The sequence below is a fragment of the Peromyscus leucopus genome, chromosome 12 (assembly GCF_004664715.2).
Source record: "Peromyscus leucopus breed LL Stock chromosome 12, UCI_PerLeu_2.1, whole genome shotgun sequence".
In the NCBI taxonomy this organism is placed as follows: domain Eukaryota; kingdom Metazoa; phylum Chordata; class Mammalia; order Rodentia; family Cricetidae; genus Peromyscus; species Peromyscus leucopus.
In genome coordinates, this window is record NC_051073.1 from 19308483 (window position 1) to 19331876 (window position 23394).

At 37.8% G+C, this 23394-nt stretch overlaps 1 protein-coding gene across 2 annotated transcripts; it reads right to left on the reverse strand.

Moving 5' to 3' along the window:
• Positions 1-1493: 1493 nt before the first annotated feature.
• Chodl (chondrolectin) lies at positions 1494-22032 on the reverse strand. Of its 2 annotated transcripts, XM_028882134.2 has the most exons (7): positions 21445-22032; positions 12280-12589; positions 11991-12148; positions 8259-8345; positions 6256-6358; positions 4157-4236; positions 1494-2905 (listed from the first exon to the last, which is right to left on the reverse strand). In XM_028882134.2, exons 1-7 carry the CDS (start codon positions 21521-21523, stop codon positions 2814-2816), a joined length of 909 nt encoding a protein of 302 aa, XP_028737967.1. In that variant the 5' UTR covers positions 21524-22032; the 3' UTR covers positions 1494-2813. The 2 variants fall into 2 exon arrangements, with proteins under 2 accessions (XP_028737967.1, XP_028737968.1); XM_028882135.2 differs by lacking the exon at positions 4157-4236 and having other exon boundaries at positions 21445-22024.
• Positions 22033-23394: the final 1362 nt, after the last annotated feature.

A 23394-nucleotide genomic window follows, 5' to 3' on the forward strand; every position in this document is an offset into this window, starting at 1 on the left:
TCAGCTATTAAAAGTTTTTCTTAGTTTGTATGTTTACAGAATATCTTTAACATAAAAAAAAATTGTTCAGGCACAGCTGAATTGCCCATTAAAGCCAAAAATGTGTAATAAATTAATTTGCTTTACTACTGTAATCTCTTGGATCATTTCCAGAGTAACTACAAATGTCAGTTTAGCTTTTGGCACAGAATCTGCTGAAATCCATAGCAACTTAACACAAAATGCACATATGCACACACACAGAGAGACATGTTTCACAGGCACACATACACACACACTTTTGCATGAATTGAAAAAAAAATGGAAGGATAAATAGGATTCAAATGAGTTGAGTAAAAGGAAGTAATTGTCATGATTTCCTTTGTGAAAGGAAGGAAGGGAGGGAGGGAAGAGAGGGAGGGAGGGGGGAGGGAGGGAGGGAGGGAGGGAGGGAGGGTGAAAGCTTCAGCTACACTTAGAATGATTATAATTGGCGTACTTAAGAGACACTGGAAACAACGATGCAGATAGGAATGACCCTGAAGGTTGAGGACAGAGTTCAAAAGACAATCATATTGTACCTAAAGACAGTCAGAGCATGGAAAACATGTCATTAAAAGAAGGATTGACAAGATGATGGAAGACTAGATATTCCCATAAGCAGCAGCATAAATAATCAGGGGTCTTTGAACACATTCTTTTTAGCACAAACTTACTACTAACCTGATCCCAGCAAGGGCAAAGGAGCATAAAGAGTGGGTGTGTCATTTGTTTTGAATACCTGAAGGCAGCTCCATATTTAATGGCATTTCCCAACCTATATTTAAACTATGCTCTGAAAATACAGAGCAGTTACATCACGTGTCGGTTTGTTTTTCATGGGTCAGCTAAAACTTCCAAAAACCCTTAGGGCGGTGTCATTGTATTCGTCTAATAGGAAGGAAATGTGTTTTCCCGCCCCTGTCACAGATGGAGTTTGTCACTGGCACCAGAAGTTGTCCTGACCTGGATAATGACAAAAGGGGGGAACAACAGCCTTCCCCATTCCTGTGTGCTTCCACCCTCCAGCTGTTAGAGTTCTGGGTGGCACAAAGGCAAAGTTCTAACTTTCTCACAGTTTTAACTAGAGGAAGAAATGGGTGGAGTTGGCATGGAGGGAAAGCAGAAATCCAAGCAGCTGGCCTCCCATTGGACCCAAAAAATGGTGAGCAGGGAAAGGATGGAAGCTGAAGGAGGATGGCTGAACTTAGAATGCAGTTGCCTGTTCTCAGTCTCCAAGCAGTAGCAAAAGATATGAGGTTCTTTTTTGCCTCTTTTTTGGAAAACCAAGTCTGCTTAAGGAAACTACTTTATTGTCCGTCTGAAAGACTGACAGACACTAAGAAGTTTCCCTGTTCATGCTATGTCCTTGCTTTCCATGTTCTTCATGTGGAATGTTTGTTTTCATCGTCAGGTAATGAGCAAACACATAATGCATTTTGTTCACTTGAGAATTTAGGCAACACCAAACAATGATCCTTCCTCAGAAACAAGAACTTTTTATTTGGTTAAAAGTAACACAGGGACATTCAAAGACAAAATAGTTACAACTCTCTCTTGAGAAGAACAAGTGCTACTTTGTTGAAGAACCTCGATCAGACACAAGGGAGCCACAGTTCATAATCATAAATAAACCCTCACCAAAGATATCCAAACATCAGTGACCTCTAGCCCATGGCCCATTAATTGGTGTGACTTGTAATTTTTGTTTTGTTTTGTTCATAATCTGTAATATCTGTGTGTTCTGCTTAGCATCACACTGCTGAAAACCATTCACCCCTACATATCAATACAAGCCAAATTCACGTAGGAAAACCTTAGCCAAACTGCAGTGGTCTGACTCTAAATTCAATCCAAATCCTTCAACAGCCATCCTGCTTGGCTGACAGGGAGGAGCCACATTGATTCCAGACACTCACAGAACAACTCAACTTGCAATTCTATAGGCAACATGTGAAGACCTGTGATTTGTACTGTGGACACAATTTTTTTTTTCAAGATAAACTACATTGGTATCTATACAACTATTAGTAAAGATATTTTATTACAAAAATCAGTTTAATTTTAAATTAAGAATAATTGTAAGGCACGTGTCTTGCACAATTGAAGTTAGACAATTCTTGCCTCTAAGTAAAGTGTTTCAGGAGATTTTAGCACAGTCAATGAAACAGTTTCTTATTTCTGAAGAGATTTCCTAAACCTTGTGCAACCAAAAGCAGAAAAATGTAAAGAACATGAACTATTCCTGCAAAACAAAACAAAAAAAAAAGTTTTCCCTATGGAAAGATTTCTTTGGGTCTGTGTGAATTCAGTATTTAATCAAACAGCATGCATGTAAAAATGAAGTGCCATAAATGTTAAATATTAGAACAATCCATTTTTATCAAACACTTTTGCAAAGATACAATGTTTCTACACACTGTAAATCTGAATACAATTTATATTACATGAAATAGAGCAAAATAATAAAGGGGACAAAAGGTGAAAGGAATTACTTCCAACACAGGGATTCCAGATGTGCCCACCGAGATTTTATCTGCATGGTCCATTTAATTTACATGACGTTAGGGTGCATCCTTTAGCTGAGTAAGCTGGTCTCACTCCATGATTAACACAGTATATTTTGCAAGTGAAACTATGAACATATAAAATTTATTTTGACATTGGCCTCAAGGGGGAGCTTACAGTTCATCTTGTAGATCCTTTGAGATTTCAAGCCATTCCAAGCTAATGATGCCATTCCTTACACTGATCAAGAATTACAAAACTATTTTTATTTTCTGGAGCAAAGTCAGTTAATTATTATACTTCCATGCCACTCTCTTTTCTTGTGCTCTTTGAAATCCACAGTGTAGACTGGTTCGGGCTAGTTTTTGTTCTTCCTTTACTGAAAAACACAAAAAGACATAAGTTCAGTTCCTGAATCTTCTTATCAGGCAGGTCATGTGTTCGTCCAAAGAGAGATGCTCAGACAGATATTATGAGTTCTTCTTTCCTCATCAGCATATTTTCCATTCCTACAAAAAAGTCTAGATTATCCCACTGTGTGAAGATGACGAACAGTTATCATGAGAGGTGAAAACAAACTGACAAACGTACCTACATCTGTTGACAGTTCAAACACACATGCATAATAATGCCTGGCAGAGTACTAAAACTTTCAGGTTTCCCCCAATAAGCCTTGTTTTCCTTGGCCAGGTTTCTAACTCTTGCTTTATGGATACTCTGATATAATGGTTGCTACAGCTAGTGTCAAATCATCTAAACACATGCTATGGTCCTAATGTAAGAAATGTCTGTACTCCTCCTGCCATAAGTCATCCCGAGCTGTACATAGGTCACTTGTGCACAGAAAGCTTAATTGTATCTCCCTCTCAGATCAGGGGAAGTCTAAAGTAGACACATGTGTGGTGACTTAGGTGCTTGTGAGTTCTTCCTCTAAGATATGTCTGACACAAAACTTCTGTCCTATAGAACTAGACCTAGGTCCCCATAGTAGCCTGTGTCTGGGATTCTAATGGTTTTTCCTACAGTGCTCACTTTTCAGGCTCCTGCAGAAGTGTCTGTTTGCAAGTTTCCTCAAGTCATTCTCGTTCAGATTACATAACAAGATCTGCATTTCTTTGCTTTAGGTTCCTGAGGATGACCTCTCACCTGGTCTGTCCACATTTCCTGTGTTTAGTACTTACTTCTACCCCTAGGTATTCACACTTAAGCCTCTAATAACGTTTGCCACCCTCACAGACACACCCCTGCACCATCCCACTATCCTGCAGATTTGCAGAACTCCTTGAAGACAAAGAAAAAGAACTATTTCTAAAGCCCTAAGCCTTGCAATGCGAAATACTTTGTTCATATCAAATTGAGGGTTGTTGTGATTAATAAAATTCCAAATTGCATGTTATATGGACATTCCTTCAAACAAATAAGGTCAACATAACTTCATTCTACCAAGTACAACTACCATGAAGCAAAAACAAGTTGGGCAAAGTTTATGAAGAGCAGAGTATTTTAAATGGTAAGAAGAGTAGTTAAGTTGTCAATGTGACTTTACTATTTCCTTTAAAAAGTTCTACTAGTTAAAGGAAGGAAAGTTGTTCTGGAAATGATATGGAAGGAGAGAAACCACCATGTGTACCAGATTGGAATTTAAACTTTCTGCAAGGACACTCGGATGATAATGGAGTGGAGTCTTTGATGAGGTTTCTCCTTGCTCTCCTGGAAGAAAGGAAAAGGGGAGGCTCTAAGAATGACGAACAAAGGACATCAGCTCATCCCGGCAACTGAAGGTGCCCAATTCTGGTTTATTTTCTCACTCTGAAACTTTGAAACAAGTGTGAACACAGATCTTTTGAATAAATACAACCACCATTTGGGAAAAACAGAACAAGTCTTAGAGGGGATGCTGCTGCTCAACACATGAACACATTTAACATGAACTTGAGCATGTCTGAATCATGTATTTAATGTTTACCAGTTTGCTACTTAAATGGCCACGTGAACAGTCTGTCTGGGCTGAGAGGGGATTTACAGTCCTCCTACACCATTGATTTCCCAATGAAAAATCAAACATAATTCCATCCATAGTCTTCGGAATTAGGGCAAGAAATGACATGTTTTGTACTGTGTTTATTATATATAAAATACTGGGAAATAAATTGTATAGTGTTTCATGTGTCTTTTAATGAAATTCAAGAGGATCACAAATAAAATATTACTTTTCTAGACTTCATTTTAATACCCTTTATTTTAGCTTAAATTATTTTTTTTTATTTTCAAATACGTTATTGTTTTGTTTTATTTGATTTTGGTTTTTTTTTGGGGGGGTTGCTTTTCTTTGGTGTGATTTGGCTGGCAGGAGGTGTCTGCATGTTTGTTTAGATATGTTCTTGTTATGTAACTCCAGCTGGACTCAAACTAGCAATCTTTCTGCTCCTCGACCTCCTGAGTTCGGGGACTGTAGACATGTACTGCCAGGCACATCTAGATTTGATCGCTTATTAATACACATGAGTCATGTACAGCTAATGTCCTTTCAGGGGGGGTTGCTACTTCTCAGGCACTTTAGGATTTACTTAAGGAAAAGAAGATGATTAGACAAAAAGAGAAAAAATTATTTCATTTGCAGGTCTTTCTTCTTTGATGGAAGCCTTCTTTCGAGCAGTTATTTAACCACAAAACAAAGAGGTCATTTATTCCATCACATCTCTCCTTATCTAAATGCATCTTCTAGTTTCTAGTTTGATACATATTTATACTTAATTTATTGAAAATTTTTGACAGACTGTACCACACATAAAAAGTTCACTTCACTGACTCAAGGGTAATGATAAGCATGAGTAAGTGTTTGACAGGTCCTTAGAATTCTTGCTATTAGGATATATCACTTTATTTCAAAATTTCTGCCAGATGGTACCCAGTGTGTGTGTGTGTGTGTGTGTGTGTGTGTGTGTGTGTGTATGAGTGTGTGTATGAGTGTGTGTGTGTGTGTGTGTGTGTGTGTGTGTGTGTGTGTGTGTGTGTGTGTGTGTGTGTGTGTGTGTGTGTTTGGAAAACAATGAACTTTTTTATCATTGAGACAAGGTCTCATGATGTAGCTCAGACTGTCCTGGAACTCACTAGCTCAACCTTGCCCTACACTCAAGGTAATCCTGCCTCAGCCTCTCAAGGGCACCACATCCAACTTGCTGCCTTCACAACTACATTTAATTTCCTAGTCTTAAAATGTCTTTTTGAAATAAAACAGAAGTTTATTATTTGAATCTTGAAACTATCTACATCTATGCCTTTAAAACCAAGTCTTACATATAACTTGATATCCAGTTTGAAAGGCTTAACATCAATTTAATGTAATAATCCAGAGACCATATAATATAGTGCATCTCACATGAGCTTACAAACACACCCACTTCAGACCCACCACATGTGCTAACTGTGCGACTCAAGGCAACTGAAGATGACCCAACTGAGCTACCGTTTTCCTGACTGAAAAGCAGAAACAGTAAGGCAAGCAATTTGTAGGACTTGTGAAGTGTAAAGGAGATGCTGGATTCCTCATATAATCCCAGTACATTCTATAACTCTTCGTGTGGTGGATTTTTACTGAACAGGCGAGAACTTTAAAATCCTTTCATATAAGTTAAAGACATAGTAACATTTTAACGTTTTTAATAGGTGTCTCAAAGTACTTTTAAGGGTTTTTTTTCTTAACTATCTTGAAACAAACATGTTTTTTACCTTTTATGCAACATCTGGAAACAGCAGGTTCCGAAAGCAACAAGTATCAGTAAAAGCAGCGGAATCGTTGGTATGATAACATAAATTAGATTGGGAATTATACCTAAAAAAATAAAATAGTTGTAGTGCTCAGTAATAGCTCAGAAAGGAACTCAAAAGTAAATTTATGAACAAATTTCCCTAAAGGTTAAGGTAAAATAAAATTGTTACCAAAAGGTAAACTCTGAGTACAGAGCTTATGAAAAATACATAGACACTTTGAAAAAAATATAAACAAAACTGTAATGCCCTGGTTGACATTCTCAATTAAATATGCATGCCTTTACATTTCTATTACATTTCCAATTCAAACATGGGCTAATTTCCACAACATGTTAATAATCTTAGCTGTCTCATTTTATTAATTCTTCTGCATCATTGGAGAAGTGAAGACATTACATTCAGGAATAATAATTACTATAATCATTGTAGACTTAGTAGATAATGAATTATCTTAGCCAATAAGCTCAATGTTGTGAGAAAATGTAAGCATCTGGCATTAAGTGACAATAAGCACATACTAGGTAGTGATGCAATCATAACCCAGAGACATTAGACTCTGGAGACAATGACATGATTTAATTAAATTCTGAAAATAGGTCATCTTTTAACCCTGCTCTCTCCCTCTCAATGATGGCAGGCATACTTAGATTTTGAAGAAAATCACCAACACTAAAGAACTACAGAGCATGAAATGACACTATTAGACACACTTTCAATACTTTAGGGGGAAAAATATCTGTAGTTTAATTATTTACTGATAATTTTAATTGTGTTTAGACATTATGGATGATGCTAAAAACAGAAAAAGCCCAAAGGCTTAAGAGCATGTCTGTATGAGGAAAACAAACTGGGAGACATTGCATTTGGCTTGCAAACTGAAAGTTAGTTAACAATATCACAAATCTTAATGATTCTGATTAAAGTTGGCCATAATATATTCATCTTATTATTTATCTTTTACTTTGCTAAGGGGTGTATTTAATGAGATCTAGTAATAGGTTATTCAGAGATATGCTGCTGTTTAACACACTTTTAAGTTCATATATGAATGCACTTTATTTTAATCAAACCCACACCTCACTCCCCCCTCCAAATTCTCACAAGTCCCTCTACTTATTTCTTCCTAACTTCATGTTGTGCGTGTGTTTGTGTGTGTATGTATGTGTGTGTGTCCTACATGTTTATGACCATAGGGATGCATAGGAGGATCAAAATGCAGAGAATAGTGATTGTGGAGTGCTCAGCCTTCCTTCTGAGCCTCTATCTATGAGTTATTGGTTTTGAAACACTTGGGTCTTTGGATCGATGTTCACAAAACAAATAGGATGCATATTTCTGTCCCTCTGGATTTAGGTCATGTCAAAAAAAGTTTTAAAGAATATTTGAGGGGTTGCTAGCTAATAAGGAACTTGCACTGGAGATTGCATTTTTTACTCTGTTTTCTGCAATGGCGGCAAGATAGAGACCACATTGTGTACATCTCCTTCCGACATGCCACACAGTGATATCACAGTGATAGTCTGAAATTGATCAGATTGAAGTATTTACACCAGGGAGGACTACATAAACTATAATGAGGCTTATTTTATACCTCATCTCTACTGCAAGACCAGCCCTGAACATTCAGCAGTAAGTATTCCAGGGCACTAAATATGCCAGTATACATGATAACTACTATATTATATTGGGAAATGTTTTGTGGATGACAAGTGTTAATATCGATCCCTTAGTTTCATATTAGATACTTCCACTTGAAATGGAAAATTTTTAAAGGTTATTCTATTTAAAATGCATCCTTGCATAATTATTTCTAATGTAGGTCAAAAGTAAATGTCTATGGGCCCATAATTAATGCATCACATCCCTGAACCACAAGAGAGGTTTCCCTGGGGTCAATGCAAAGCACTGGTTCAAAGCACAGTTGTTTAGATGAGAGGTAAGAACACATGCAAGGGACTCACCTGCTTCAGTAACAACCACATTCTCATGGGTGTCTCCAGGTTGGTTTGTAAGATACGGCTTTTCAACGGGGTCTGTTGGCTGAATCTCTGTAAAGAATTAGCATAGGAATAATAAATAATAATTAAATAAGGAAAATGCAAACATCAACAAAAATACAAATTTATCAGTAAACGGTTAAAAAAAAAGGTTGATTTGGATTTCTGAATAATTTGCAGTCAAATATATATTCTGAATTTAAATGTACATAAAATTAACTAACAATAGTCAATATTTAATTATGTCTGAATAAAAGAACCAATTTGATCAATTCCTTCTATAATCCCAAACTTCATTTAGCAACCCAAAGTGGTAGATTGCTGAAGGCAGCTTGCTGCAATCAGTAATGACAAAGGGACCCAAAGCGACAGGGGCAAACAATAATTTGTGAACTTAAAATGTAAGACATGAGACGTAATTTAAAAGAAAACAAAGGCAAATTCTCTAAGCAATAACCTTTGCTGTGCAGTAATAATTAGCAGATAACTGCACAGTTGCATGTGGAATTGCTGATTCAAGCAGCAGCCATCTGAAAATCACGTCTGTGCTACCCAAATAACAGGGCCTGCTCTTTTAAACAGTAGCAAGTCAAGATTTACAGGTTGTTTCAATTCCAGCTTTATGTGATTAGATTTTTCAATTCCGAAATGCATGGAAATTCTTGAGATTTCTTAGCATGGTCTGGTACTACTATTTTATATACTTTCCCCCTATAAAACCAATTGTTACATTAACAGTTTAGCCAAAGAAAATTGTATTAGTGAGAAAAAAAAAAAAAACTAGCAAGCAAGAATAGGTTACAAACCTTCCATCTACCCCACCTACCTACCACCCACCTGCTGTAGTGAAGCACATTCAAGTTGATCAGCAAGGCTCTTGTGGCTTTGAAGTCTCCTTCCTTCCACTTACACCTAACTACAAGACCTCCATCCCACACCCCCAAGTCTGAACCAACCATAACTCTTATCTGGTGCCACACACACCTCTATTCAAACTCCTGGCACACAGGTTAGGCCACATGGCATGTTGCCTGCCCCCCTCCAACCCCTAAATTTCACATGTGTAAAGTTATAAGAGCAAGGAATTCCCTTTGTTCCTCCTGAGGTGAAGTGATCCTCTCTCCTGTGAGGTCTTTGTCTTGCCCCCAAGGTATATGCTATAACTTCTCTAATACTCCAGAAGTAAATGGAATGGAAGGGGCTTCTCCTCCAGAACCCCTGTCAATCTGAATGGAGACACTCTGAATGGAGTTCTTCTTAGGGAACTGGAGAAGAATGAAGGGTATTTTCTTCAGGTACCCCATCATGGTATCTGTGACTTTTTCTTCTTTAATGAAGTTCTTTGAGGGTGGAGTATTAAACTGTAATTTCCCTCTATAAGCCTATAACATCCTTTTATTCATGACAAGCCTAGTGGTTCACCATGAGTCTGTATTTTGAGTTTCATGCCACACTGGGCCATAGAGTAAAACTCTGCCTCAAAAACAAACAAGCAACAACAATAATAACAAAATCAACTGTAAATGTTTTCATTGGTCAAAGAAATTAGACTCTTTATTCTTGTAATTTTATGTTACATAGAGTGTTTTCTGTAGTCTTTGGAACACACAAATGTTTTTGAAGAATTCTCACTCCTCTTATTCTCCTACAATCTCAATTCACTGGTAGTTTAACCACCCATCATGCTGTAGCAATGTTTTCATAAATTTTAAATTTAACTGATACTTTAATAGCTTCCTAATCTATAGTTATTTTCTAAATGATTTCATTAGTATATAAATGCAAGTGGTCAACTGATGTTTTGAAACAATTTATAAAAACATGAAATTAGTCAACAAAGTAATTACACTTAAAACATTTCCAACAAACTTCAATGTGATTGTGAATTAAATAAAAGTCTAGTAACTTAATTTTATAAAAGCTATTTTTATCTAAAAACAAAAGCCAATAGGGCAATGTTAATTTTTTAAATTAGATCTATTTTGTGTGTGGCTGGGAGCATGAGTGTCATGTTTGTGTGTAACTGGGAGCATGAATGTCATGGTGTGCATGTGAAGTCCAGTAGGCAACTTGAGGGTGTAGGTTTTCTCTTTCCACCATATAAATTCCTGGGATTGAACTCAGTTTTCAGACTTGGTAACAAGTGTCTTTCTCTTCTGAGTCACCTCATCAGATCCAAAAGACAAGTTTAACACAAAAATAACTTATAAGTACTGCCATAAAAAATGGGTATCAGTGAACCAAAAGAATATATATGTGTTTCAGTAGAGGAGAGGGAAAAAATAAAATTGAATTTTCTCATTTCTGAATAACCAGGGTAATTTTTTAACATTTTCAACACCATTGATCATGCTATTAGATAGTATACGAGAGTAGAAATATGAAAGTAAATAATAAATTTCAAATTGATCATGGGTATAATATAAAAATACATATATAATATTACACAGCTATACTCATTCCTTTAACCCTCTCATTAATAAATGCCAAGTGTTGCAGCAAATTTAAAATATCACAAAATCTTAACTGTATTTCTCTAAGACACAATTAGAAAGAATAGAAATGAATAACAGACTTAGCTTTGCAAAGGCTTCCAGGAGTGTAATGACAGATTTCGCAACCCAGGGCAAAGAATAAACTCACCAGGGATATAAAGAGTTGGCTAATATACTCAAGAGCAGGATAAACATAAGAGAAGGGTAAGTCTAATCCAATAATCCCTTGTGCTACATGGCTTTATGAGAAAAGAAATTGTGTAATTTCAAGAGAATAATAGGAATAGGGTACTTGGATATAATTGCCTTCTATGGGAACATATTATGAGGTCATGCAACAGTCTTTCAGAAAAGTTAAAATGACCCTTCCCAATATTGTAGAGAAAAATAGAAAAATAAATATATCAAGGCTTAAGTATCTAACTTGAGTGTCTAAGACAATCAAACATATAAGTTTCCACATTTTTGATTAGTCCGTCTTTTAGTTTAAATCCCAATTCAATTGAAGTGTCTTATTAAAGTAACTCAATTTCACCACATTCAGTGGGGAGCCACACTACTGTGACTTAGGTCAAGGTAATTTCCCCAGTTGCTGAGTATGACAAGTAACTAAATACTTCAGAAGAAAACTAACAAAAGTGTCATTTCTCAAAAAATACAAATCAGATGAAGAATGTGTAATGTGACCCTACTCTTTTTAACTATTGAGAAAGGATTTAAGCTGAGATAAAGGACCACATGGAAAATATTATGCTGTAACATGGTGAAATAATATGCCTGGGGAAAGCCATTTGCTCCCCTAAACTCAGCAGGAAAAAAACAAGGAGCTATTGCTCACAAGTATGCAAGTCTATAGGCACTTTGGTAGCCTATACCTACTTTCCACATAATCTTGTAAGTTTTTAAGATATTTTCACATAGACATTTGTCATTTACAAAATATAATTACAACAGCACTGTTTGGTTCTTGTAAAAATTATTATTTTCTCTTGAAAGGCCTCTCCCAACAAATGTTTCTGCCCATTCCCTTTTATTCAATACACTGGCAGGTTTTCTCTCCAACAAGCAATAAGCTTCAGTACATTAACAGGGTGAGTTGTCAGGTGATGCCTCTTTCTTAGGAATAATAGAGGAAGGCTGGAAACCATGAAGACATGGACTAATATGAACAAAATCTACTACAGCTATGAAGGTCTCTTACCAGGTTCGTACTTGCAAATGTAGTTGTGCTTCATGTTGCACCTGTCATCATTCCACTGGTAAAGGTAGGGACCTCCTAGGCCAGGATTGGCAGTTGGTTGATGGTACATGACAACACACTTTTCGCTTCCACAAGAAGGTTCATCAGTGTACCAGTTCCTACAAATACAGAGCCAAAGGGACACTCAGTAACATGTGGTCGGAGTGTTCCTAGGTATCAGGGCCTTTCTTTTGGCCTTATGACTCCTCCAGGGCATTGATAAACACTTCTGGGTCCAGTCACAGCTTACCTGAACTGGGAGCTGCTTCCGTCAGACCACTGGTAGAGATCTGGGCAGGCACCAGACGTTTGGCCATCCCCACTTCTCAACAGTCCTATCCAGAAGTCACCATCTGAAATCCCTGTTCCAGGTTTGGTCAGGTTCTGCAACATGCTCTCTATTAACTTCTGTTCAGCTTCATTCTCAAGACTGAGGAGGACACCTCCTTCGCTTTCACAAGCCAGGCGTGCTTCCTGGAAGCTCACTCGGCTAGACAGTTCATGGAAGTAGGCCATTTTGTAGCACGGATGTTTCACATCAGCAAAACACACCTTTTGACCTAAAACAAAAAAAAAAAAAAGATATAGATAAACTGATTGTGAGGTCTCCATTCATAAGTTTGACATTAATCATAATAAAAGAACAAATCAAAATAAGCAACACTATCAAGAACTCTTTTTTTTTCCAAGTACGTCCATGGGTGTAATAGTGGCATAACAGTTATGGGAGTAAACAACTACCCTCTAATTAGACTTAAGTCCTGCCTCTCCAGGAGGAAACCCATGCCTGGTATTGCAAATATGGTCAAGAACTAATGACTGGGGACCTCACAAGCCACAAGGGTGAATATACTACTGATATTTGGGTGAGTGGACATATTACCAAACTTTCCCTCTAAATTCTTATTTCTATAAGGTAAGTCTATACCAATAGACTACTGCACCTCTCAAACCTCATCAGAAAAGTTTCTTTGTGCAGTGGATGGTGGTTAGCACAGAAACTCACAACTGATCAAAACATAAAGGAGTGACTATAGAATGTTCAGCCAGAAGTGGGACATCTATATCAGACCCTCCTACCCAAGTACCATCATGGAAAGGGTGTAGAAAGAATGTAAAAGCCAAATGTTGGGAAGGACCAGAGCAAAAGAATGACTTATAGACAAGGCAGGAACATTGTACTCATGAATTCCCAACAGTTGCAGCTGCCTGCACACGACCTACTCAGGATCAAGTCATTCAGCATTTTAGTATATAGCAGAGAGAGAGTCTCATGAGACCACAGCTCTGAGAAACTATGGACAACTGATGGTTTCTTGGGAAGGGAGAATCAGTTTTCTTTAAGGGTGATGCTTCTACCAGATCAAATATGTTTGAGTGGATAGTCCCATTCAAGAAATATATGGACAGTACATCTTAGAGTTGATGAATTATTAATTTTAAAAAGAGGAGGGCATAGGATAGTGGTGGCAGATCTGTGAGGAGTTAGTTTGACTGACTGATAAAAATACATTGTATGATATTCTCAAAGAATTAACAAAAATATTTTGTAAGAGTACTCTCTCATCCAATAATATTGTAAAGTTTGCTTTTCTAGTCTATTAATTTCAATTTATAAAGATGATGGAACTTGGGATATGCTCAATGGGTAGATTGCTCACTGTGCAAGCATGAGAATGTGACTTTTTACTCCCAGCACACACATAAAATAAATGTTTGACATCCTCTTAGAGTGTCTTTTTAACTTTTCAGTCTATATGGAAAGTTGTCATTTGTAGAAGGGGGATCATGCTTAAATACTGTGATAAGTAAAGCATTTATAGTTTATACTCTTAATTACAGTCCACCATGCTGAGCAACTATATTGCATCAACATTACAGCATTCTCCCAGGCCCTGAAACTCAACTTGTGATCTGGAATGACACTCAAGGCAAGAGCAAGCAGAGGTTGGTGGAAGACCATTTACCTCACAACAGTATTTAAATGATAAGCATTCAGGATCTTGGCAAAAGCTGAAAACATAAAATGGTTATTCCAGCAATGGAAACAAAGTCAGCTAACTAGAATCTGGACTTAGGAGCTGTACATTGAAAAGTACAAACAAATTCATGTACAGGTTAACTGAATTTAATAAAAAAAAATTAACATATCAGTAGTAATGGTCATGGGAAATGAGCTAAAGAGGCTTTAGTAGGGCAAATAATCTGAAATAATCATTGACAGGAAGCAATGGAAATCCCAATGCTTAGTTCTAATATACATCATACATAAATTTGAAAATTTACCCTTGATTATTATTATATTTTGTGACTATTTCACTGTTTAAAATAGTTGTTTCTTGTAAGATTCCAATGATTCTTATAAGTCTATATTTTATTCTTGTATTCAAGAAGCAAACTCTCATCCTATTTTCATCTAGTACATCCTTTACATATTCTAAGTTTCCAAATATATCTTAGCTACATTCCCCTGAGTTTTCAAGTTCCTAATTTTCACCCTCGAAGACATTTAGCCCTTTAAAGCATTTTTACTAATACTGCTTTTATTTTTTTAGATTGCTTTGCAAGATCTCAATGGAAAGAGAGACAAAATAGCAGCATGTTTTTGGTGAGTAACATGTATTTATATGTAACAAAACCAGGGTACCTTAAGAGGCTGCCTGTGTTAAAATTCACTGCTCATTATCTTAGATATATTAAAAGATAAATTTATCTCTAGTTTATACATGGTGAAAGTATACAATTGATTGAAATTCACTCATTTATAAAACTATGATAGTGCTTATAATAAAATGCATAGAGAGCTCTCAGTACAATGTAGAGATTCCTAGTACTATTATGTTACATTGTAAAAAGTATAAGTAATGATGCCTAGGCAAAGAATTGCATTTTAAATAATTCACAACTGATGCTACATAGGTCCTAGAAAAAATGCCAACCTTGGCACTCTGTATCAGGCAGTCTTTCCCTATAGATGGAGTAATCCATGATCCCAATAAATGTACAAAGATGATGATGGCTGCAAGAAAGAGGACTCTTGAGGAAATCAAGACAGAAGCCTTTTATCATCTGGAACAGATACGTTAACCCCAAAAGACATTCGGTGAGTATCAGCTGAGTCTTCATGTTTGAACTAAAAAGCTACTACCAGGTCAGGGAGAGCAAGGCAGTTGCCAGGAAATTACAGACACACTGCGCAATTATTATGGCTCATATAGAATCAGTTAGTGCTGACAGGGTGAATACCTTTACCTATAATTCTACTTTACTACTGATTTCTACCTTACTGTGCACATTTGGCCCAAGTTGTGGCAAAATGAGCAGAAGCTTGAGCTATGGGACTTGCTGCTGCACTTTCGCTGATCCCATTTGGCTGTGATCACAGTGGAACTTGAACAGCTGGGAAACAAATGTTGCCCTAATTCCCAGACAAGTTCTGCTAATGCATGTCTTCTGATGTGACTAGAGAACAATTGTGATGACCTCCCTCCTTGCCCTGGTTGTTCACATGAAAACTTTCCCTGACTTTTGCTTTTAAACATCATATCCAAATAAAATCTTTCAGAAATATTTTTGGGAGAGTAATCTTTCTGAGAGTCATACAGTGGTTTATGCTACTCTAAGGTTACATGCATACTGGTTAACCATAAAGAAGTCTCAATTCAGAATCTCTAGTTGAAAATTACTTAGTTTTGGCTTGTCTACAAAGACCTTCCACTCCAGATTCTAGAAACATTATTAAAAGGAGATGTTCAAGATGGCTTTGTGTAATTACTTTTATGAAAATATTCTGAATGTGCACCTGGAACTAAATAATCTCCAAATCAAAGAACTATTTACAAATTTAAATTTTCTCAAGTGAATTTGCATAGAATTATAGAAAGAAATATTCACCCCTATCAGATTTGTGAATACAGGGGCCCACACTGAGCCACAACCCTAGATATGTTCTTTTATATACAAACAAAATTTATGAATAGCTATTAAACATTTCTATTATTGTCACAATTAATATTCTGTTGTTACTCCTATGAATAAGGATTTTGGTTTCTCATAGTTATGAAAAATAATAAATGTTGGCAAAGCTTGAAACTGGCTTCAAAGTAAACTCATGAAGTTATGACGATGTTTCTTCTTGAATAGAAACAATAATTTGGTTTTACTTTACTCAAATTATTTATTGTAGAATGCTCTGCAGCTGTGAGGTTGTCAAACTTCCCCTTATACCTCTTACTATAATAAATGATAACCAACATTAAATAATTATTTAGATCATGTTGTTCAATAGAAACATAGAAGAAATTATGTTTCTTTTCTTCTGTTATGATCAACCCTTAATTGAAAAATAATGAAAATGTAAAAAAGGGACAATATGATAAATCTCACCTAAACCAGATCGGTTAAACTTAAGATTTACTAGAATAAAAAAAAATATCTTTACCATAATTCTTTCCTATCCCCCTCAAAACACACTAAAACATGTGGTAGTATTGAAATATATAAATTGCATGATCTCTGAGAACAAAGACAATTATCCTGAACTAAGTGGAAGAGAGTGTCATTTACTGTAAGTGTTCTATTTGTAATTCTCAAGAGTGCACCAATTTCTTAAGAATTTTTATTTGAAGTTAAGACAGATTTATTAAAATTAAATTACTTATGCAAGATGAGTTTCAGGATTCATTTAATTGCAGAGTGCACAATAGCTGGCATTTATTCTCTTACACTAGAAAAATCAAATTTGCCATCGTGGGTCACTTCAGGGATGATGGTGGCCTCAGTCTTTCTTATTTATCCCCCCAAAAAACACCACCAGCTTTCTGAGAAGGGAGGTCCCTCATAGTCCACATCCTGATATTTGAAATTGATATAAATATTATGAATGGCAGCCTTCCATAATGAAGGTTCATAATAATATAACTTGAGAGTTTAAACAGCCAATCAAAAAGAAGTACCTTAAGTCCCGCAGAACTGCAGGTAATTGGAATGAACAAAACTTCCATGGTCGTTTCTGCTTTCTTAAAAACTGATATAGGCCATATGTTTCACAGAACTAATGCTAATAATTGTCTGATATTGAACAATAATTTGAAATAAGAGACTTCACTTCCAGTACAATTCACACCTTCAGAGGAAGTGAGAAAACCAAGTCTTTAGCGGAAGTGGGAAATCAGAATCCGTTGACATATAACTAAGAGGTCCTTCTTATAAGCTATTCAACTAGAAAAGTTACCTTCACCTCTGGAAAACTCAACTCTAGGCACAGGGCTTACCAAGCTAAGCCCCTCTTCCTACCCTTTCTACATGCACAAGGCACTAATTGTATCAAAACCTTTTGATCCTCCAAGCCACTGTATGATGTAGACTTTCTCATCCCATCGTTGAAGGGGGACACAGACAGAGTTTAAAAGTTTGTCCAGGTTCACACAGATCATAACTGCGCACTTGGGTTTGGAGCCAGTCTCAATGCGGATGCTGCCCATTTTTCCACGATGTCTATGCTTCTCCACATGTGTCTCAAGCAACAGACTTTATGAATAAAGGGTTTGAGAAATGTATATGCCATGAATCTATTCTGTGTTAGAAACATTGATTTAATATAGCCATTGGTTGGCTCCTGAATGCTGGTAAAAGCACAGGATTGTGTATTGAGAAACTGTTTTTGAGTGTGTACTTTTCATGTTGAATAATAAGTAGATCAGAGTTAATTTGAGGACACTTCTATCTCTGAATATATGTATATAGATATATACATAGATATAGAAATGATGTGTCATCTGTACTTTTATTTTCTCAAAAAAACAATTAAAGCCTAAATTGAATGTCATCTCCAATGCAAAAACTATCACTATAGTCAAAATATCATGGTGTGCTGTTGCTTCAACAGTACATTAAAACAGTTTTTTTGAAAAGTTCACCTCACAGTTATCTATATGAATGCACCTGTATGTGAAAATCTAACACAGAAGGAAGATGTAAGTAGTAAAAATTACTGATGATGCATCAGCTGCATTTCCCCTTCCGAGCCCTTTTTAAATGACAGAGTCAGTTTTAGCGTTCATGTGCAGAGAGTGCCACCATATGATAATGATGAACAGCCACTAAGGAACAGTGCCTGTGATAAATGGGTAGCTTATTAAATGCTTAGTAATAAGATTAATTTGCTGCCTTCTTGCCCAAGAGATACTTAAAGTAATTGCATCTTTGAGATCTGCACTGTCATCATTTTCTGCTTTGATGATGTCATGGGATTTTTCTCTAAGATAGAATATGCTCTGCAGTTTCACTTGTATCTTCCTTACTATTAAATTACCTTTTAAAGCTACTTACTGCTCATCACTTATGTAATATTCTGTGTTCTCTACATGATAAAAAGAGAAATCTGCATATAACTGGTTCCACTAGCTACATCTCTCTACAGTGAGCCTTTTATTTTCTGCTAAATTATGGAGGAAAGGGACTTAGAGTCAGAGACTCCAAAATGTTCATGTGAAAGTGGAGAGTGATTGGTTAATTGTACATTTAAAAAGTATGTCTGACTCCATGAAGCACAGGAATTGCTGTGGGGAAGTCAGTCACAGGCCTCGTAACCTTGTTTCTAAAGGTCTGTTTTCCCTTAGTCTCTCAGGCAAAGTATATTTCAGTTGTAGTAGAATTAAGACTGCACATGGAAGAGAGTTCTGGAGAAATTGAGGGATGCCTTGAATATGGTTAAAGCCACGATGCAGCCTGAGGATGTTGGGAACTAGTGATCCAAACTCTAAGAAAAAAAAGAAACAAACAAACAAAGATTTCATTAAAATATTTCAAATTGTTTTAAAATAAAATGTCACTTGCTTTCCAAACATATTCTCCCACAGAGACTTCAGGTTTTATGGCCCATTTTCATATTTTACCATAAAGAAAAAAACCTCAAACTTTATCAGAAGAAAAATGTGATTACCAGCTAGTGACTTTCTGAAATGAATGATTAAAGAGATGCAACAGATGTTCTCCACCCATCTGTGTGAAGTTAGAAATCATCATACAATTCAGATCCTCAAATTAGTTTCCCAGCAGGAATCACAAATTCAGTAAATACACTGATTATTATCATCAGAGTTCTCTCTCTATGTGTCTCTGTGCACTGCCCTATTACATCGGATACTATTAAATCTTATGCAGAAAATGTATTTAATAATTAAACCATTTTCACCTTAAAATAATGTGTTTAAAAGTATTAGAATGCATCTTGTTGAACGTTTTGAAATATGAAAAACATGTCTGGATATTAACTTTGTCAGTGTCTGTCTTTTGAGGATATACAGGGTAAGTGATTATTTGATATTACAAAGGAATTATAAATTGTTGTCCTGAAATGTAATAAGTGGAAATTATTTTCCATGTGTTCTAAGTATGTTCCAGACAGTGGAAAACAAAGAAGCTGTCTCACTTCTCTTCAGACACTTGAGAAGGGACGGGGTAACTGGTCCCTAGTGGCATAAAATGGTTGCTACACTATTCAGAACAAATATCAACAGGCTGACAGTGGACATGTTAGGAAATATTTCTTCAAAAATAACAGATTTTAGGCTGCTCTCTGCTCAGCCCGTCACAGCTAGAATTATTCAAGGCCTATGATTCATAAATCAGTGTACAAATAGATAAATTTCAATGCAAAGACAATCAAGTTATTCATAAAAAACATAACTAAGTAATTGTTCTAATCTCAAGTCAACATCATCATTTACACTAAATCAAATAAATCATGCTTAGTTACTCAGAAATGTTCCAGATGTCACCTTCCAGATGACCATGAATTGCTAAAGAAAAGCATAACCAAAGTTTTGGAATAATTTGTGCAGAAGTACAATGAAAAATTAAACTTTCCATCAACAAAGTGTTTGAGTTCTATTTTCTACCTTGGATCTTCCCCTCCCCCCCCCTTGGAACTTTAAGGCATATAAATAAGAATACAACAAAGAAACATTATTTAAGTTAGTGGAATGTGCTTGCTTTTTTAAATGCTTGTTTAAAAATGCCATATGTTCAAAGCATAGTCTCTTGCTGTTCATTTATTTATGTGAAAAATTCCTGAAAACAAAACTAGTGAAATGTATAGTTAGTGGGTTCCCCCAGATAGATCTCCACGCTAAAGTTCTTTATTCTCTGCTAAATTAGGAAGGTAAAGGATTTGAACTAATAGTCTCTGAACATCCTGTGGAGACTAATTGCTCACCTGCACGTTTAAGAACTGTATCTGACTGAGTGAAATACATAAATTGCTGAGAAGATCAGAGGCAGGCTTAACATACTAGATCCAAAAGACCTGTTTCTAAACTCTAAGTTACTGTCGCCTCGCATCCATGTGACACCTATTAGGCAGATGGACAAGTTTTCACTGGGCCACGTTTGCCTTGCATGTTAGATGGAAATACTTTATCCTTAAAACAATTCACTTATGTTAGACGCAAATACTTTATTCTTAAAACTACATTCACCAAACCCGTTGTCATTATTTGATGAGCCTAGCAAGAGCTTTCTCTATGGGTAACTGTACAGCTGCCATGAGCAGTGCTGTTCACGTTCATCTCAGTCACTGAAGAGTCAGTCTATAGCCTTAGGAGACTTCCCCAAACTAAGAGAAGGTGGGTATGATGTGAATTGCTTAAAGACTAGGCAACAGATGCTGGGAGGGGGGCGCGCAGACGAAACTAGGAAGCTTGGTCATTTTAACCTATTTCCCTTTTACCGATTTAAGAGACTTAACTGGGCACCTGAGGAATATACAGACCCAGTTCGTTACCAAGTACACACCAAACCAAACCTCGACCCACCTGCCGTTGACTCAGTTTCCTGAGTTGTCTAACTAGGGAAGGAAGTGTGTAAAAAAGAAGGCGACAGTGCAGTCATCCTGAGAACAAAGGCTGCAAACTCAGACATCTGAACTGGGCTAGTCTCAGAAGCCATCCTTGTGAGCACCCTGGCGGGACTGGAACCAGACCAGCAGGAGGTGGCAATTCATGCTGCAGCTTTTTAGCCTCCAGGCTCTGTCTGCCTAGCTCGACCACACCCCTTCCGCAGGTGCCCAGCGCTGCCTGCCTGTGATCCACTCACAATCTTCCAAAGAAAGTGGAAACCCGTGCTGAAGTGACCATGCTGCTCCGGATTTAGCTAGCGTTTGCTCCGCAGCTAGAGAGGACACTCCCACCTCGCCCCCCCCCCAAAAAAAAAACCCTAAAACTTTCTGTTTTGCAGAGAGAAAGGGGAAAGAAAAGAATAACACGTTTTTCACCATCTCTCTGGAAGCCCTACTCAGTCCAGTTTTCCAACTCTCCCGGGAGTCCCCACCCTAATGCAAACTGCCTGTTACTGCCCCAGAGTCCCAAGACCCTTGTCTTTCCTCTGGACAGACAGTACCCTTGCCCTGACTCACCGCTGACCACCCGTCGGGCAAAGGCTCCGTGGCCACAGAGCAGTGTGGCTCCCAGCAGCAGCGAGACCATGCGGATCATGGTGGTGAGACTTCTGCAGCAGGTGTCCGGCGGAGCAAAGGCGGTGTCCTCCCGCAGCACAGTCACCCGCGGCTCTAGCCAGCAACCTTCTTGCTTTTCTGCTGGGTACTACTCTCTCCTTCCCAGGACAGGAGCTAGGATCCCTGCAAGCATCGCCTTCAGCGGGGGACCTGCTGCCAGGCTGCCCCGTGCGGCACTGGGCTGGAGCGCAGGAGACCGTCCGTGGGCGTGTGTCTGGGGGCAGGAGACGGGGTTAGGGGTTCCCGCGTCTATATCTATTGCAAAAGGTGAACCAGGATTCCCTAGCGCAGATCTAAGCAGCCTTCTTCGCTTCCCTCTCTGGTCTCTGTGTCCCAAGGGGCTGAGCCCTGTACCCTGGTCCTGGCTCCCACAGCCACAGCCGCAGCAAGAGCAGCTCTGCGCTGGCTGCACCGTCTTATATATACACCCAGAGCCTGGGGTTCCAACCCCTAGCTAGCAATCATTTTAACTACTTCATCTCCCCTGCCAAGCGAAGCAGCCGGCCCCTCCCCTAAAAACTGGAGCCACTTTGAAAAGAGTGCAGTCAGCAGGTCCCTCCTCCTCCACTCCCCTGATCCCCACCCCCCACTTCCCATTTGCCAACAGACTTCAATACTCATTTGTGTAAAATGTGACAGCTTTGCTATTAAACTCTGGCAAAAGTTGGCTCCATTTGGTTTTCTCAAAGATAAATGTCCACGGGGATGCCAAGTCGCAGGGCCTTTCTCTCTTTCTGCTAAATTGCTGGATCATATGTATGGCGAGATGCAGGGCACTAGCCACTATTTCAGATGGATTGGCAGAGTGGGAGCCAAAACTCGCTCGGTGAATTATATAATGTGGCAGCTTTTCCCCCACCTAGCTTCTGCAAATAGATGATTTCCAAACAGGTTGCTTGACTAAATTGCCACAGAAGCAAATTGAAAAGAATCTTGGAAACAAGGTTCCCCTCAACTGATTTCAATCTCAGTGTTCAAAAAAAAAAAAAAAATCAAGACAAAATAAATATTCTGAATTGTTGGGAAATAAGAGTGTATTTCTCTGAACTCACTCGTCAGTGCTATATGGTTTCCATTAGATGTAAATCTCACTTTAAGGAACTTACACCTTTCCAAATCTGACCCACTCGACTCTAACAGGCCAATGTCTGGTTTACCTCTTTTGTGTGTCCAGGAAAGTTCATGAGAGTTCTCATAATGAGCGTGTGTGTGTGTGTGTGTGTGTGTGTGTGCGTGCGTGCGTGCGTGCGTGCGTGTGTGTGTGTGTGTGTGTGTGTGTGTGTATTCTATGAAAGGAACACTGAAAATGTTCTCTTATCAGGTTCAGTAGAACTGGCATTTTTTTCATTATGTTGCTTTTTATCATAATTTATTATTTATTTTTATAGTTTTGGTTTTTTCATGTGTACACATTTTGTGTGACTGTGTGTCTGTGCGTGTGTGTGCCTGCACACGCACGTGTGTGTATGAATGGATATACATGTGAAGGCTCAAAGTTGCTATCAGGAATCTCCCTTAACTTTCTTCCATCTTATCCATTAACGCGGGGTCTCACACTGAAACCCAGATCTTGTCCATATGAGTTGTCTCCTTAGCCTGCATGCTTAGGGATCCCCTACTCCACCTTCAAAGGCTGGGTTACAGGAGAGACATAACACCCACCTGGCACTTATGTGGGTTTGGGGATCTTAACTCTTGTCCTTTTGCTTAAGTGGCAAGTGCTTTAACTGTTGAGCCATTTCCTCATTATGTTGCTTAAATGCACCAAGATCTGTTAAATAGAATAATTTTCTGTTTTAATGGGCAGCACACTTTCCTCCCACGTCTTACTGTCTTTTGGTTTTCATATGA